The sequence below is a fragment of the Poecilia mexicana genome, unplaced genomic scaffold (genome assembly GCF_051168715.1).
Source record: "Poecilia mexicana isolate PSO_F unplaced genomic scaffold, ASM5116871v1 scaffold_11, whole genome shotgun sequence".
Lineage (NCBI taxonomy): Eukaryota > Metazoa > Chordata > Actinopteri > Cyprinodontiformes > Poeciliidae > Poecilia > Poecilia mexicana.
In genome coordinates this window covers 19,465,719-19,479,776 of record NW_028263380.1, presented here as the reverse complement: position 1 = coordinate 19,479,776, position 14,058 = coordinate 19,465,719, and the positions used below count along the sequence as shown (strand labels likewise).

The window sequence follows — 14,058 nt, the reverse complement described above, 5'->3', positions numbered from 1 at the left end:
AGTTTGACCAAATATTGGGTCAAAATTCATAACTCATGAGTTGGGTCAGAAATTTATCGGAAGTCTACATCGTGCACACTTCTGTTGGGCCAGGAGTTGGGTGGGTAGATTTACCCAAACGGTTGGGTTAAAGATGAAACTTGGAAGAAGCCACGCCCCTCTTCACAAGCCTCCATTTTCAACATGACTGTGAACATTGCATAACGGACTTCTCCTCTACTTTGAAATAAGACATGGTAAGTAAAAAGAAGATAGTTTCAACGTTTATAGAATTTTATACATAAATTGAATTTATTTCAAACATGTTTGATATTTATTTTTATGGTTATTTAAAATGTTTATTACGGTAGGTTCCTCTGACAAAGAGCTTCGGTGTTGCTACAATACGGATGTTGGGGAAAAAATAGATGAAGGGGAAGGGCACAATTTGTCAAGTAAATTAAATTCAGTTTTTAATATAACCTCAATCATATTTGTTCGTAACTTAACATAGTCAAATTTTTAAAAATCGATTTAGTTTTAAAAGAAAAGGTAGTTGACGGTTTGTCCCCTGATTTTTGCAATATGCGCGCGCATCCTTAGCGGGCTGAGGCTACGTGTTCGAACACCAGCAGTAATGGCGGAGGAGAGCGAGAAGAGCTTTAATAATGTGGGTATATTATGCTTTTTGAAAATAAAATAACTTTTGCAAAGTTATTAGGCGATAAATTAGTTGTGTAAACCTGAATTATGCGCTCGGTTTATTAACATATAGCTTAATTACAAACATGCTCGGACGTGTTCGCACTTATCGCTCCCCTCCAGCCGCCGGCTCGTCTCGCCCTCTCTGTCAGTTGACCGGGCGGAGCGGCTCGTTAAGCCGAGAGAGAACGACCGTCTCCCGGCACATTGCTTTCAAACTCCCGCTGGTTTTAGGCAACGAATTAAAAGCAAAACTAAGACAATATCTAATGTTAATGTTTGCTCATTTTATTATTATTGTTACTACGGTATTAATTACAAATACATTTATTTAAAGTTGGTGCTGAAAGTTATTCAGCACTAAGTTTGTGTTAAGTTTTACTTCTAAATTAAATTATATGTCATTTTATTTTATTAAGTGCTATATTTATTTTTAGGAACATAAAATTACTCTGAACATTTGAAATTGCTGGCTAATTACAAGTTATTTGCAGTTGAGACAGCTATAAGATTTAATTCAGTCATTAAAGTTTGATTTGTGATTTTGTCTTTTCTGATAGATTTTGTAATTTTACATCCAGGATCTTCAGGAGAATTAAGCGAAACCCAAACTCCTCGTTCTCAACGAAGACCTTCTGCATGACCAAGAACATGAGTCTGCTCCCTCAAGGTATTGAAGCTCAGAAGAAATGTTCTCTAAAATGTTTTCATGCTTTCTAGTTACTGCAACATTTTAACACTAACTTATGTTTGATACAGAAGATGATGTAGTCCTGCAGCTGCTGCCAGTACTCCTTCCTGCTCCACCTTACTAATTTGGGAGAAGTTTCAGATCCATCAACCTGGAAATTCAGATGTTTTCATTGATATCCAGCCTGTAAGTCAACCTTCATCTCTGAATAATGCTCAGATTGTTTAAGTGCATCACATTCAATAGTGAGGTTTTGTGTTAAACTAGAATCAGTCAGAAATTAGTTTTTGAGAATGTATCCCTTTACCTTTAAATTCACTAAAGGCCTGTTTTTGTGCTTCTCTCTCTTGTTCTCAACGAAGATCTTTTGTATGGCCAAGAAGAGAAAGGAGCGGCCGTCTTCTCAACAACATGAATTTTCTCCCTTAAGGTATTGAAGCTGAAGATATGTTTATAAACTGTTAACATTTAACATTTTAACACAAGCTTATGTTTCCCATGCAGACAAGATGATGTAGCCCTGCAGCTGCTGCCAGTGCTCCTCCCTACTTACACATTTGGGAGAAGAGTTTCAGATCCATCAACCTGGAAGTTCAGAGGGTTTCATTGATATCCAGCCTGTAAGTCAACATTCATCTCTGAATCATGCTCAAATTGTTTGCTGTTTATATAAGTTCATCACTAATGGCCTGTTATTTTCTGTCTTCTCTCTCCATCAGGTTGGGACAAACCTGGTGGTGCATCTACAAAATGTGACAACCTGTATGTCCTCATGCAGGGAGACAGGCAAAATGCTAAAGTGTCGTTAAAAATGCTCCTTGTTTAATGGCTGAAAGGTTTACTTGTAGTTTGCTTTAAAACAGACTTTTTTTCATTAAATGTTTTCTAATATGGAGTAACAGATACTTCTGGAGTTGTAGCCAAATGAATTGAAGTGATTTAACTACTTATGTTTTGTAACTTTTGTAAATGAAATTGCTGGCTCTATATATGTATCATGTGGAAATAAAAGAAGCTTTAAATTCATATGTCTTTTAATCCTGTTTTTATATAGTGAAATTTAAAATAATTTTTTTTAACCCAACTATAGTGGTATAATAACCCTTGTGTTGGGTTATGAATTTCAACCCAATTTTGGGTCAGTTTAACCAATTTAAACAAGTCAATTTAACCCAACGTTTGGTTAGTTGCCATGACCCAATGTGCTGGGTCAAACCCTCAACCCAACCCAGTTGGGTTAAAACAACCCAGCGTTGGGTCGGTCCATATTTGACCCAGCGCTGGGTTACGTATTGGGTTATTTTTAACCCAGCAGTTTTTACTGTGTAGGTAGATTTGTACAAAAAACAAAAATACTGCCTCAGTGTGCTGAAATTGGGTATTAAACTTTTCTTCTCTTTTAATTGAAATGTGATGAGTAAATAATATGTACAAGGAAACAGATATAAATTCTACATCATGTTAACAAGAACAATATTGTTTAAATGTTTGTTATATGGCTTTGAGTCAAAACAGCAAAATGTTTTTTTATTTTTATTTGTTTAGAAAAAATGACCCAAAACATTTACTTATTACTGACTGGGTGTTTTTTTGTTGTTGTTTTTTTTTGTTTTGTTTTGTTTTGATTGTTTTTAACTGCTTGAGCTATTTTTGGACACATTATAGACACAGATCGAAGTAGATAGAGGTACAAAATGTGAATTTTGCATATGTCCCATTTATTTTCATCAGATGGCAGCAGGGAAAGAACTAAAACCTGCAGGACAGTCAGCTCTGAGAGTCAGGATTTTAAAAAGCACTGATCTGGGGGACAGCTTTGAATCTGTTACCCTAATATCTTATTTAGAAACACAGTAAAACATAAAAGTATCTGTAAAAGAGTGCAATAAATCCTTAAAAAAGAAACAAAAAACATCCAAGGTTAATGTATTTAATGTAGAGTACAAAATACTGAAAGTTATGATTGTGGTTGTCTAATTACTGGTGTCAACATCAAGATTACGAGTTTCCTTCTGCATTAATAAAACTAAATATATAAAAAAAACACTCAGCATATTTGATAAGTGGCTCTTAAAATGAATTAATATTTAACATCTTTTCACATTGATGTAATTTGTCACTATATAAAAAAATCCTACTTTGATTTCTTGAAGTTTTGTTTTTGTGGATGTTTAGAGTCCGGAGGGCCACCTAAATGGCTACGGTGGCCCAGATTTGGCCCGGGTGCCTTCAGTTTGACACCTGTGGTCTAAATAAAACTATTACAGTACTGTGAAAGTAGACAAAAGCAATGATCACCCTGTATTATCCAGACATGAAGTTTTGTTCAAGTCAGTCAGAGAAATAAATTCATAGTATCAGAAAAGCACCCAGACCTTCTCTTCTTCTTTTATCCAGCAGTAATACAGAGCGAGAAATCTCATTAAGACACAGTTTTTCAAGAATAATTTACCTTTTAAAAACATAAAATGTGGCAAACACAAATATGTCAGTAGTGTAACATCTAGCTGTGAAACATGGAGGCAGCCTTGGATCCCTTTAGCCCTCCTTCTCCTTGAGGCTGCTGCCGTTCTGCTCCGCATCGCCTCGCTGCGGCTCCGCTAACAGCCACACCTTGCCTTTAAGATGGCCGCAGAGGTAGGCCAAATCCTGTTTGTCCAGAGAGTGTGCCAGGCCGACGTAGGCCGACAGCGTGCCGGCCAGCAGGAGCCTGTCCAGGGGAAAGGCCGGCAGCAGCCACAGGATGACGACCAGCTCCAGGCAGACGGGGTGGCGGAGGTGGGACAGCAGGCGCTGAGCCGGGGCTGGCTTCTGGGACCAGGGGTCCCCCAGACCCAGGCACTCATAATACACCTGGGAGGAGAAGAGTTTATCACTTATAGGCCAGTCGCAATAAACAACCAATTAACTGAACGTCAATGTCAAATTTATTTAGGAATCACTTTTCAAAACAGGTTCAAAACTGCACCAAAGTGCTGTACAGAAACAATAACACAATAGAGAGAGAATAAAAATAAGTAAATAAAATCAAAATAAAACATCACAACAGAAAAATTACACTATCAGGCCTCAATTAAATTCCAACAAATAAAAATAAAAATAGTTTTAAGAAGCGATTTAAAATTACCCAGACTGTGGGCAGAGGACGGTAAATTAAAGAATTTCCACTTGCATGATTTATTGTTTTTCTCTTTTCTCTCCAAAAATTCTCTACCATCCAATTTTCTACCGAAAACTGGATGATAAAAGTCTAAAGCTATGGCATCAACTAGCCCTTTGTATTGAAGGACAATTTTATAATTTCATAATTAATTTTAGTTTTTGTTTCTGTTGCTTTGTTTATTCATTTTGGATGTTTAAAATATATATAAAAACAGTCAAAGTGCTTACAAAAAAGAAGAAGAAAAAAGAACATAGTTCTGTTTTGGCAATAAGTTCATGTTTTTTAGTGTTCGCAAAATGAGTCATTTTAAAAACCTCCAAACTGTAAAGTTACATTCCATGGGCACTGAACCGTTTCCTAGCAACCCCAGATGAGTCCCGTTACCTAGCAACCACACTGAGCTCCGGAAGGTTTGGTCAGCTTGTTTTACCACTAATGGGGATCTCAATAAACATAAACATATGATCAATAATTTCCTCACCAAAACTTATAAATCAATTAAAAAAATATACAAAAGTCTCTACTTCTGAAGTAAAAAAAAGAAGTAATACTAACACACACTTGTGTTTTGTTTTATTTTTAGGTAGAATTGAAAATTAAATTAATGCATTTTGTAGTTATTGTGACAATATTTTGCACTGAAAAGTCACATACTAAAAACACGAATCATTCAAATCACATTTAAAAACACAAATATATCCCTCTCTTAACTTTCCTACCTGTTTAATACCCAGTAGTTCAGGATAATCAAAAATAACGAGGATGCTGCAGATGATGGCCCAGCAGAGGAAGTGCAACCCAAAGCAGAGCAGAGGGAACCAGACACTCCAGGGTGCATGGCGCACTGACCACAGACAGGGGGCGCCAGTCACTGGCTGCCAGTGACGCACCAACATCTAAGAGAGAAAAAAATAATAAAAACTGAAACATAAGGAAGATGTTAAATATAAAACGTACACATCACCAAAGGATTACTGGATTTGAACTGAGTTTGCCTAAACAGTACAGAAAAAAATAAAAACAACGCAAACTAAATTGATTAAAGTTAAATTGTTTAGATTAGCTACACAAAATAAACATATGAGATTATAAGTGTGCTAAAAACTATAAATAAAACTTCCAAAAAAGAGTTTTAAAATATTAAGCAATACATAGACTGTAAATGCTCAAAAGGAGCTTAAACAAAAATGAAACATCAAAAGAGGCAAATGTTTACATAAAACATATGTACAAAGAAAGGCAAGAGACTACTTAAAGAAACAAAAACTGCAAAATTATATTTAAAAATCAAATATAATAAAAATGACAAAAAACTATAAAAATCAAAACTAAAAATATAAAATATAATAAAAAACTACAAATACAATAAAAAAAAACAAAAAAACTAAAAGAGAGGACTTGAAATCAAGCATCAATATTTTAACTAATCTAAAAATAATAACAAATTATGTGCTTGTACCTAAAATATTCTGAATGGCAACTTGTAAATAATTTCAAAAATATTTATTAAATCTTGGCATCACTGCAGGCATATATATGAATTTTCACCAAATGAAAAAATGCAATAAAAGATGGTATTCAATGCATTTTTGGATATTAAAATGATTTTTGAGTGCTGCTGTACCTGGAGGGCGAGTGCAGTAGAGAAGCAGTACGCTGTCCTGTTCAGGGCCCCCAGCAGGGACTGCAGGGCCTGTTTGACCGGGGCCCAGGCCATCAGGCTGTGTTGGACAACGAAGAGAGCCAGCAAGGACAGATCCACAAAAAGAGCCCAGAGCACAGAACTGTCCTTCAAGGCCACGGACCAGGGGACGGAGTCTTAGTGGACACAAATCAACAAACAGTCAAGAAAGAGCAATTATTGAATTCATTATTTAAATATAATTATTGATAGGCAGGGCCAAACTTTAGGAGGGGCTTAGAGGGGCAGTGGCCCAAAGCCCAACTCTTGGGGGAGGCCTAAAAATTATTTTATTTTTGAACAGTGTTATATAAACACAGTGCCTTTATAAAATCCAAAGTAGATGAGTTGTATTCATATTTTGAGATTTTAATGATTATAAACAATATTCAAATGTTTAAATTTGATGAAATCATAGTGGATTTCTTTGGGAACAACATACAATAGGAGAAGCTATTAATGTACTGTAATTTACATTATAAAATAATTTTTACTTATAGTACCAGTTTTTACCAAACTGGCACCAGGCCAAGGGCCCACATCCTTGTAAATCAGGCCCTGATGGCAGGGAATAAAACAGTTTCAATATATAATCAAGGAACAGAAAATAACAAGAATTATAAAGGTAGACTTTAACATTCAATAACATAAAATAACAAAATGTCATTCAGTGTGTAGGGACACTTTACTTGCTAGTAAAACATGTTTTAGAGTTACTCAGACTAAATTTGGACTTATATCTTGTGGAGATAAGAGTTTAAACAGGCAATTCATGCTTGAAAACCTAATATGGCTGAATTAAAGCAATTTTTCAAAGGTTTGGTGAAAATGTATCTTCATCTGACCAGTCAGTCATTCATTTCTGTAGCTCTTTGCTTTACACAACTACAGTGTTGCTGAGCAAAGTGCTTCACAAAAATTACTGATTTTGCCATACAGGATGGCACAACTTGCTATTCGGTTTACAGAGTAATTATTTTTCCACATGGGGCCATTTTGGGTTTGGATAGCTTTTGTCCATAATAAATTAAACAAATTGAAAAGTACATTTTGTAGTCATTTAGGGAACTCAAGTAACAATCTTTGGTGCAAAAATGACTCTGTGACGTCGGAAACTATTAACATAACTACAGGATACTGTGCTACACAATTAGGACATTTTTTGAAAACGAAAAATTTGATCGCCCAACGTGGGGCTCGAACCCACGACCCTGAGATTAAGAGTCTCATGCTCTACCGACTGAGCTAGCCGGGCGCTGATTTCATCGAACAAAATTCCGCCATACGTCATATGTACTCCAGACGTTCTGACGTTCGTAGATTTAATTATTGCACACAGTTGCATGACTACAAAGACTACACACTCATCGTGACTGTAAACAACTTCCTCAAGTGATAACTTTTTCTGGCTGCAAGCCACCTCAAGTTTTACGAGAGCTTACCTTGACAGAGCGTCGTCTCCCCTGTAATGTTATGATAGATGGGTCGAAACGACACGAAGCGAATGAAGTCTGCCCCAGAAATGAACACAAAGAGCATATTTAAGAGAGAGACAGCGCAGAGAGCCCAGCTACGGGCTGTGACTGACGCCATTTCAATCAGCCCTGCTCTGTCATGTTCACAGTTCCGGGAGAAAACTTGGTGTTAATATGGATTATTAACACACGATGGCGCTGTTGTTCGCATAAGCCTGGTGTATTTTAAAGCCAAACTTGTTTTAGTTTGAGAATAAAACGTTGTGAACTTCATCAGTAATGTTGAAATGTAAATATTATATTACTAAAGACTGCATATTCAATATTTAATATAATTTATTAAGTGTTAGTATTCTCTTCCGCAAGTTTATTGCTAAAGCAAATCAGAAATGTTATTACAAGTTATTAAAAACTTGAGTTGTGTATATATATGGGGTTCCAAGTAGGACAAAAATGTTTTTATATTTTCAAACGTTTTGTTTGGTTAGTTCATCAATGAAATTAATGTGGGGCATCTAAGTTGTTTTCTTTAACATGACTAAGTGGAAAAACATAAAAAAAATTTTTTTTCTTCATCTGAAACAAAATTAACAGAAGCGCTAAAGGAGTTTAACAAACTTCACTACTTAAGTCAAGAAAATTTAACTCACATAGCAGAAATGAACCACTGAGGAATCAGAAACTGTAAATCATGACATCATTAACATAGATCAAACTATTTACATCTTACGAACAAATCTATAAATCAGCATTTGGTAACCGCAAATCTGATCATATACAGATTTTACATAACAAGTAAGGTGACATAATATTTTCATCCTGTTCCACGCCATCAATCAAACAGTTGCTGCAGATGGAGATTAGTTACTCTGGCTGCTAATTTTATTGTGGAGTATCAGTTTCAACAAAACATGATTTAAAATTGTTTTAAATGTGATACTTACTAACATTTGAAACAAACAAGGATCCTAGTTTGCTTATCTGTTGGGCTGGCTCTGGCTAATTTAAATTTGCAAAGTGGACTCATGAAAAACATGAATTTGAATTTGTTCTTATATTTCCTGGCATGTAACAGAAATAAATGGCTGGGAAAGTGAGAAATCAGAAAAGCAAAGATTTTATTTGAATGATATGTTGTATAAGATATATGGTAGTAAAACACTCATCTCCATTAAATAAGGCTGACTTCACCGCTGTAACACTCTACATGATAGTACTTGTTACTCGATGCCACTCGAATTGACTCTGCAGATCCCTGAAACAGTTGGAAAAGGAAAACATGAGTAAAATGAGTAAAGTCTGAAACTCAGGCTGTTAACTGAAGTTGGACTTCACCTCTGTAGGCAGTATCGGCATCCCGCAGGCACCGCAGAGGGGAGACCGGACCCTGAAACCATGAAAAAGTCTCAGTGAAACTGAAAATCTCTTTGTGTGGAGACTCCCCCTGTTCTCGTTGTAATCAGAACCAGAACTGGGCTGGGCCTATTGTTGCTGTAATGTCACCTGTGATAGTCGGTGACACAGTAAACCCTGCAGTCTGAGTCCACAGCGAAAGCCTGACCCTGCAGCTCCCGTCTGCAGACCACACAGCGAAAACAGCTCGGGTGGTACGATTTCCCCCGGGCCTGCAGAACCTGAATGTGTAGCTCCGGTTCTATTACTCAGAACTTTGTGAAGGTTTACAAAGAAGTGAACTCATGCGGGTAAACAGGTAAATAAATGCTTGCCAAATCTGTGATTGAACTTCCGCAACTGTAACATGTTTCTTCAGATGGGTGAACTCCAGAGAACTGCAAAAAAACAAACAAAACAATGAGAACTGTAACTATTTCATTTATTAAGAGTAACCAACAAATCGACACTTACCAAAAAATCATCCTCACAGTAGATGTGTCCCGACACGGTGAAGAACGGCTGTCCTTTGAGCTGTTTGTCTGAAATAAATTAAATATAATAGATCAATATGAGAAAAGTGAATATATCACTGAAAATGTGTGTGCGTGTTTAACCGTTTTACATTTTTATACTCTCATTTTATCAAATTTTGAATCATTAGATCAAGTCAAATCAGCATAAACATAACAAATGTGCCTTTTAATGCAAATTACCAAGTCATTTTTCTCTATTTGTTAATGTAAATATATTAGTTCACTTAAAATAAAACAAAACTAACTTATAAGTAACTTTTCAGCAAAATATAGGAGCTTGTTTTAAGTCAGTAATTCCTTAACATTGATGAAAAAGCAGATTATTTCACTTATAAATAGCACTTTTTCATCAATATTAAGGAATTATTGGCTTAAAATAAGATCCTATATTTTGCTGAAATGTTACTTGTAAGAATTTGTTTCTTCTTATTTCAAGGGAACTAATTTGCACTAAACACTACACCAACAAAAATGGTGTTTTTGCAGTGTAGCAACCATAAAACACCAATCTAAAGGCTTTGGTGGGAAATCCAGGTGATTTAAAGTAAAACTTGTTTCCACATGTCATCAGAACTTGTTGTATAGTTAATTTATCCAAATTTATTATGAGCGTTACATGTCATCAGACTGGTTTTTGAGTTTCGCTTCAGTACAGACGGGCTTATCAAGGTTGGGCTGCAGAGATGTGAAGTTCCAGAAAGTGTTTACACATAACATCACTTTGTTTACAGACAATTTGGAAGTGCAGTTTAAAATGTAAACAAGGTTGTGTAAATATCTCGAGTCGTTCCTCATGTCTTCATATGTAGATCCAGGACAAACTTTCCTCCTTTATTGTCTTACCAGCTTTGCTTGTTTGTGGTACAAAATTAGGAGTCAGATCATATCATATTTTAATAAATAATCTAGTATTTTATATATTCTTTATCTTCTTTCTGGCCTTGATCTGATGATATTTGGGGTTTCTAAATGGCTTTCAAACTTTTCCCAAATAACATTTTTTTAAAGAATACAATGAAGCCTGATTAAAATATACAGCTCTGGAAAAAATGATCAGTTTCTCTGATTTTACTTTTTATAGGTAAATGTTTGAGTAAAATGAATATTTTTCTTTTATTCTATTAACTACTGACAACATGTCTTTGAAATTCAAAGCAAAAATGTTTTATTAATTTGCTGAAAATGAGAAACGGTAAAAAAAAATGCTTTCAGACCTTAAATAACGCAAAGAAAACAAGTTTATATCCATTTAGAAACAATACTAATGTTTTAACTCAGAAATCAATATTTGGTCGAAAAACCAGGAGGTTTTCAATTCAACAAATATTGAATCTCACTAAAGTGTTAAATTAACACTGTATTTTTAACACCAACATTGTAAATCTGACACTTTTGGTCTTGCTGAGGTTCCTTAAACCAGGCGACTCACTGCAAACGCTGCAGGTGAAGCATGTGTTGTGGAATAAATGCCCCATCGCCTGGCAGGCTCCTCCTGCAGCAAACACGGCTTTCCCACATCCAGTGCAGCTTCCTAAAGTCACATCGCACACGATGGGTCAGATGAAGACATTTGGGTCTTCATCTGATCCAAATGTCAGATGAAGAGCCAAACAGAACAAAGCAGGTAAAAATGCAAACCATCATCCTCACCAAAGCAACGTCTGGGCTCCATGGCTCCTCCAGTTGTCTGGTTCTGACAGTCTAAATTTACAGACAGCTGTAAGGGGAGCTGATCTCTGGTTTACTGCTGTTGCTTCTTGGAGGGCAACAAGCTGCAGACGCCCCGACGGTGGCTGCCCTCTGGGTGGCAACAGACAGGGACAACTGGCACAAAGAGAGAGAGAGAGAGAGAGAGAGAGGCGCCTCAGACAGACGCAACAGAAATATACAAGAAAATCAAGTCAGTCATGTCATCTGGATTTATTAGAATTAAATTATACACATTTAGCTTGTGGCCGAAGAACTAAATTAAGTTTATAACGTCAAATTATAAAAGTTTCAAATGGTAAAAGTTTATCTGTGTAAAGAAGCATGAAGTGTTTGAGCTTATGAGCAAGCATGGGGCGACAGTGGAAATAAGAAACCTCCAGGAGAACCCATCCATCCATCCATCCATCCATCCATCCATCCATCCATCCATCCATCCATCCATCCATCCATCCATCCATCCATCCATCCATCCATCCATCCATCCATCCATCCATCCATCCATCCATCCATCCATCCATCCATCCGTGTTAGAAGTTCATATTTTCATCCAGCGTATGGTTAGGATTTTTCATCCTAATTGTTTCTCTGCTATCAGCCATAAAACACTATTCACTTCCCCTCTGTTATTTTCTCCTACTGCTCTCCACTCATTCATGAATTGATATTTTTGCTCCTATTAACTCTATAACTTTGCATTTCCTCTCCACCTGACTAGGAGCTTCTGCTGTAGATAAACCCGACTGCGGTCTCCAGCTCTGTGTGCGCTCTTTGTTTAAACTCTACATGAAAATAACTCTTTGAACAAAGCGGCCATGTTTTCCATGTCTGCTTCCTGCCTGGTCTGCTCTAATACCGGACCTGGTTCTGGTTCTGATGGAAGGCTCTTTCTGTTCAAATAGAGTGGTTCTTCTCCACTGTCCACACGTGTTACTCAGTCAGAGCAAAGTCCATACTATGTAATATTTGTAAAAACAAGGACTCCAATCACACTCCTCATATATAACCTTATTCTGTTTCTGTTTGATTTTATTTGTATTTCATCTGTTGATACTTTATTAATATGCAGATGTTTATGTTGTTTTTAGATATTTTTTATATTCTCTTCTTGCTTCTTAAGTTTTGTTAAAGTTATATAACTTTTGTAATAAATGATTAAGTTTGACTGAATTGTAACTGAACTAAATACTAAAACACATTGAATTAATAATATTTCCCCCCTTAAGGGATCAATAAAGTATTATTATCTTATCTTATTAAACTAGGGTTAAACTGATAAAGGGAAATTGCTTATTTGTTGACAACCTATTCAAAGTGTTGAATACTAAACATAAATATAAGCATTTGTGATATAAAATTTGTAATGAAAGTGTCAAATAAAATGAACAAAAACTGAATAAAGAACAAATGTGAATATAAATCTATAAACGAGTCCAGAGTAAATTCAAACTTAAACTTAAAAACATGCAATTGGATCTGGGGAGTTGATTGATTTTAATTAAATGAATTGAACTAATCTGAACTGAGCCAAGCTGGTTTTTCTGTAACTGGATCTGAACCTCAGGTTGATAATGAATCAAGCCTTAGTTACAAACAGAAAATAATGTTTTGTGATTCTCTGCAGCTCTGCACATGTAAAACACTGAACATGAAAACATTTTCTCTGAACTAATGCGTTACTGCCTCCATGTGGACTGTCCAAATCTTCATCGTATCTGAATATTTTTTCTTTAATAAATACAAGCTGCTGCAGTAGATTTGGTGATTCTGACAACAGCAACATGTGTGGCGCTCCGGATCAGTTTCATGGGACGGGAGGTTTGACAGCTGCTGACTCTTCTCTGAGGGCCTCTTGTTAAGAGGAGAAAAAGCAGCACAACGCCCACTATGCATGCCGTCAGACTGGTTCTGCAAAGAAACAACAAAACAACCCATTCTTATGTTTAATGTAAACACTTTAACTTAAAACATTTGCGAAAACATTAAAAAAAATGTAGCAAAACTTTGACTCTTTTTGATTTTTAATGTTAATTTGACATTTAAAATAAGAGGCTTTAACTGTGTTGAATTTGAATGAAAATTCAAAGTGAGAGATGGAAATGAGGGTTTGGTGGATTAAAATCCAACATGGTGTCTGAAAGTGGTCCAGCCCTCAGGTATGTTCCTGAGCAGGAATGTCTGCGTTGTGAGGCATGTGGCGGCAGGAGCAAGCCTCTGCAGCTCTGGGAGTGTTAGGCCTCCAAAGGAAATCACATATTTACTGTCACTGCACTGTGGGAACAAAAAAAAAAAAAAAAAAAAATCCACCTGACTGAGCACGCATTCATTTTTGCATGGCAACCTTTTTTCCTTACTCATTTGCCTGTTTCGACAGATACTGCCTCCTTTATAAGCTCTCTGCAGCGCTGTTTGGGTTGTTTCTCCTGTAATATTCTAACATAATTAAATAACTTAATAACCCTGAACTTATTCCGGACCGTCCACGCCCGTCCCACGCCTCGTGTTGGGGATCCACGGCCTCATGCCAGCCATCTGTTGGCATGCTTGGCTGCTTATAAATAGGGCGCCCATTGTGCCACACTCACTGTGCATGACTTTTACCTCTCATTCCACGCGTGGAGTGAGTCTCCTGTGTTTTGTTGCTCAACGGTTGGGCAGGATCCATACGGCGTCAAGTTGGAACAGGTAACCCACCTGTGGGGCCACGCCCTCCGCTCCTGCGCAAGAAACCT

At 36.5% G+C, this 14,058-nt stretch overlaps 1 protein-coding gene, 1 long non-coding RNA gene and 1 other non-coding gene across 9 annotated transcripts; 1 reads left to right on the top strand and 2 right to left on the bottom strand.

The window, feature by feature from the left end:
- Nucleotides 1-55: 55 nt before the first annotated feature.
- On the top strand, nt 56-2,398 carry LOC148156480 (uncharacterized). 5 transcript variants are annotated; one of them, XR_015764655.1, is made up of 6 exons: nt 56-236; nt 1,263-1,351; nt 1,441-1,558; nt 1,735-1,802; nt 1,877-1,992; nt 2,092-2,398. It is a non-coding gene; the product is annotated as an uncharacterized LOC148156480 (long non-coding RNA). The 5 variants fall into 5 exon arrangements; XR_015764653.1 differs by lacking the exon at nt 56-236 and adding an exon at nt 292-649 and having other exon boundaries at nt 1,242-1,351; XR_015764654.1 differs by lacking the exon at nt 56-236 and adding an exon at nt 293-649.
- An 890-nt stretch (nt 2,399-3,288) lies between these two features.
- Nucleotides 3,289-14,054, bottom strand: nrm (nurim). 3 transcript variants are annotated; one of them, XM_088010383.1, is made up of 9 exons: nt 11,270-11,424; nt 11,049-11,150; nt 9,558-9,625; nt 9,419-9,481; nt 9,195-9,266; nt 9,027-9,078; nt 6,160-6,353; nt 5,255-5,431; nt 3,289-4,225 (listed from the first exon to the last, which is right to left on the bottom strand). In XM_088010383.1, the coding sequence occupies exons 1-9, from the start codon at nt 11,289-11,291 to the stop codon at nt 3,911-3,913; spliced, it is 1,065 nt and encodes a 354-aa protein (XP_087866509.1). In that variant the 5' UTR covers nt 11,292-11,424; the 3' UTR covers nt 3,289-3,910. The 3 variants fall into 3 exon arrangements, with proteins under 3 accessions (XP_087866509.1, XP_014859680.2, XP_014859675.2); XM_015004189.2 differs by lacking the exons at nt 3,289-4,225; nt 5,255-5,431; nt 6,160-6,353 and adding exons at nt 8,786-8,946; nt 13,928-14,054 and having other exon boundaries at nt 9,195-9,325; nt 11,270-13,234; XM_015004194.2 differs by lacking the exons at nt 9,027-9,078; nt 9,195-9,266; nt 9,419-9,481; ... (1 more) ...; nt 11,049-11,150; nt 11,270-11,424 and adding an exon at nt 7,659-7,847.
- Nucleotides 7,399-7,471, bottom strand: trnak-cuu (transfer RNA lysine (anticodon CUU)). Its single transcript has one exon. It is a non-coding gene; the product is annotated as a tRNA-Lys (tRNA).
- Nucleotides 14,055-14,058: the final 4 nt, after the last annotated feature.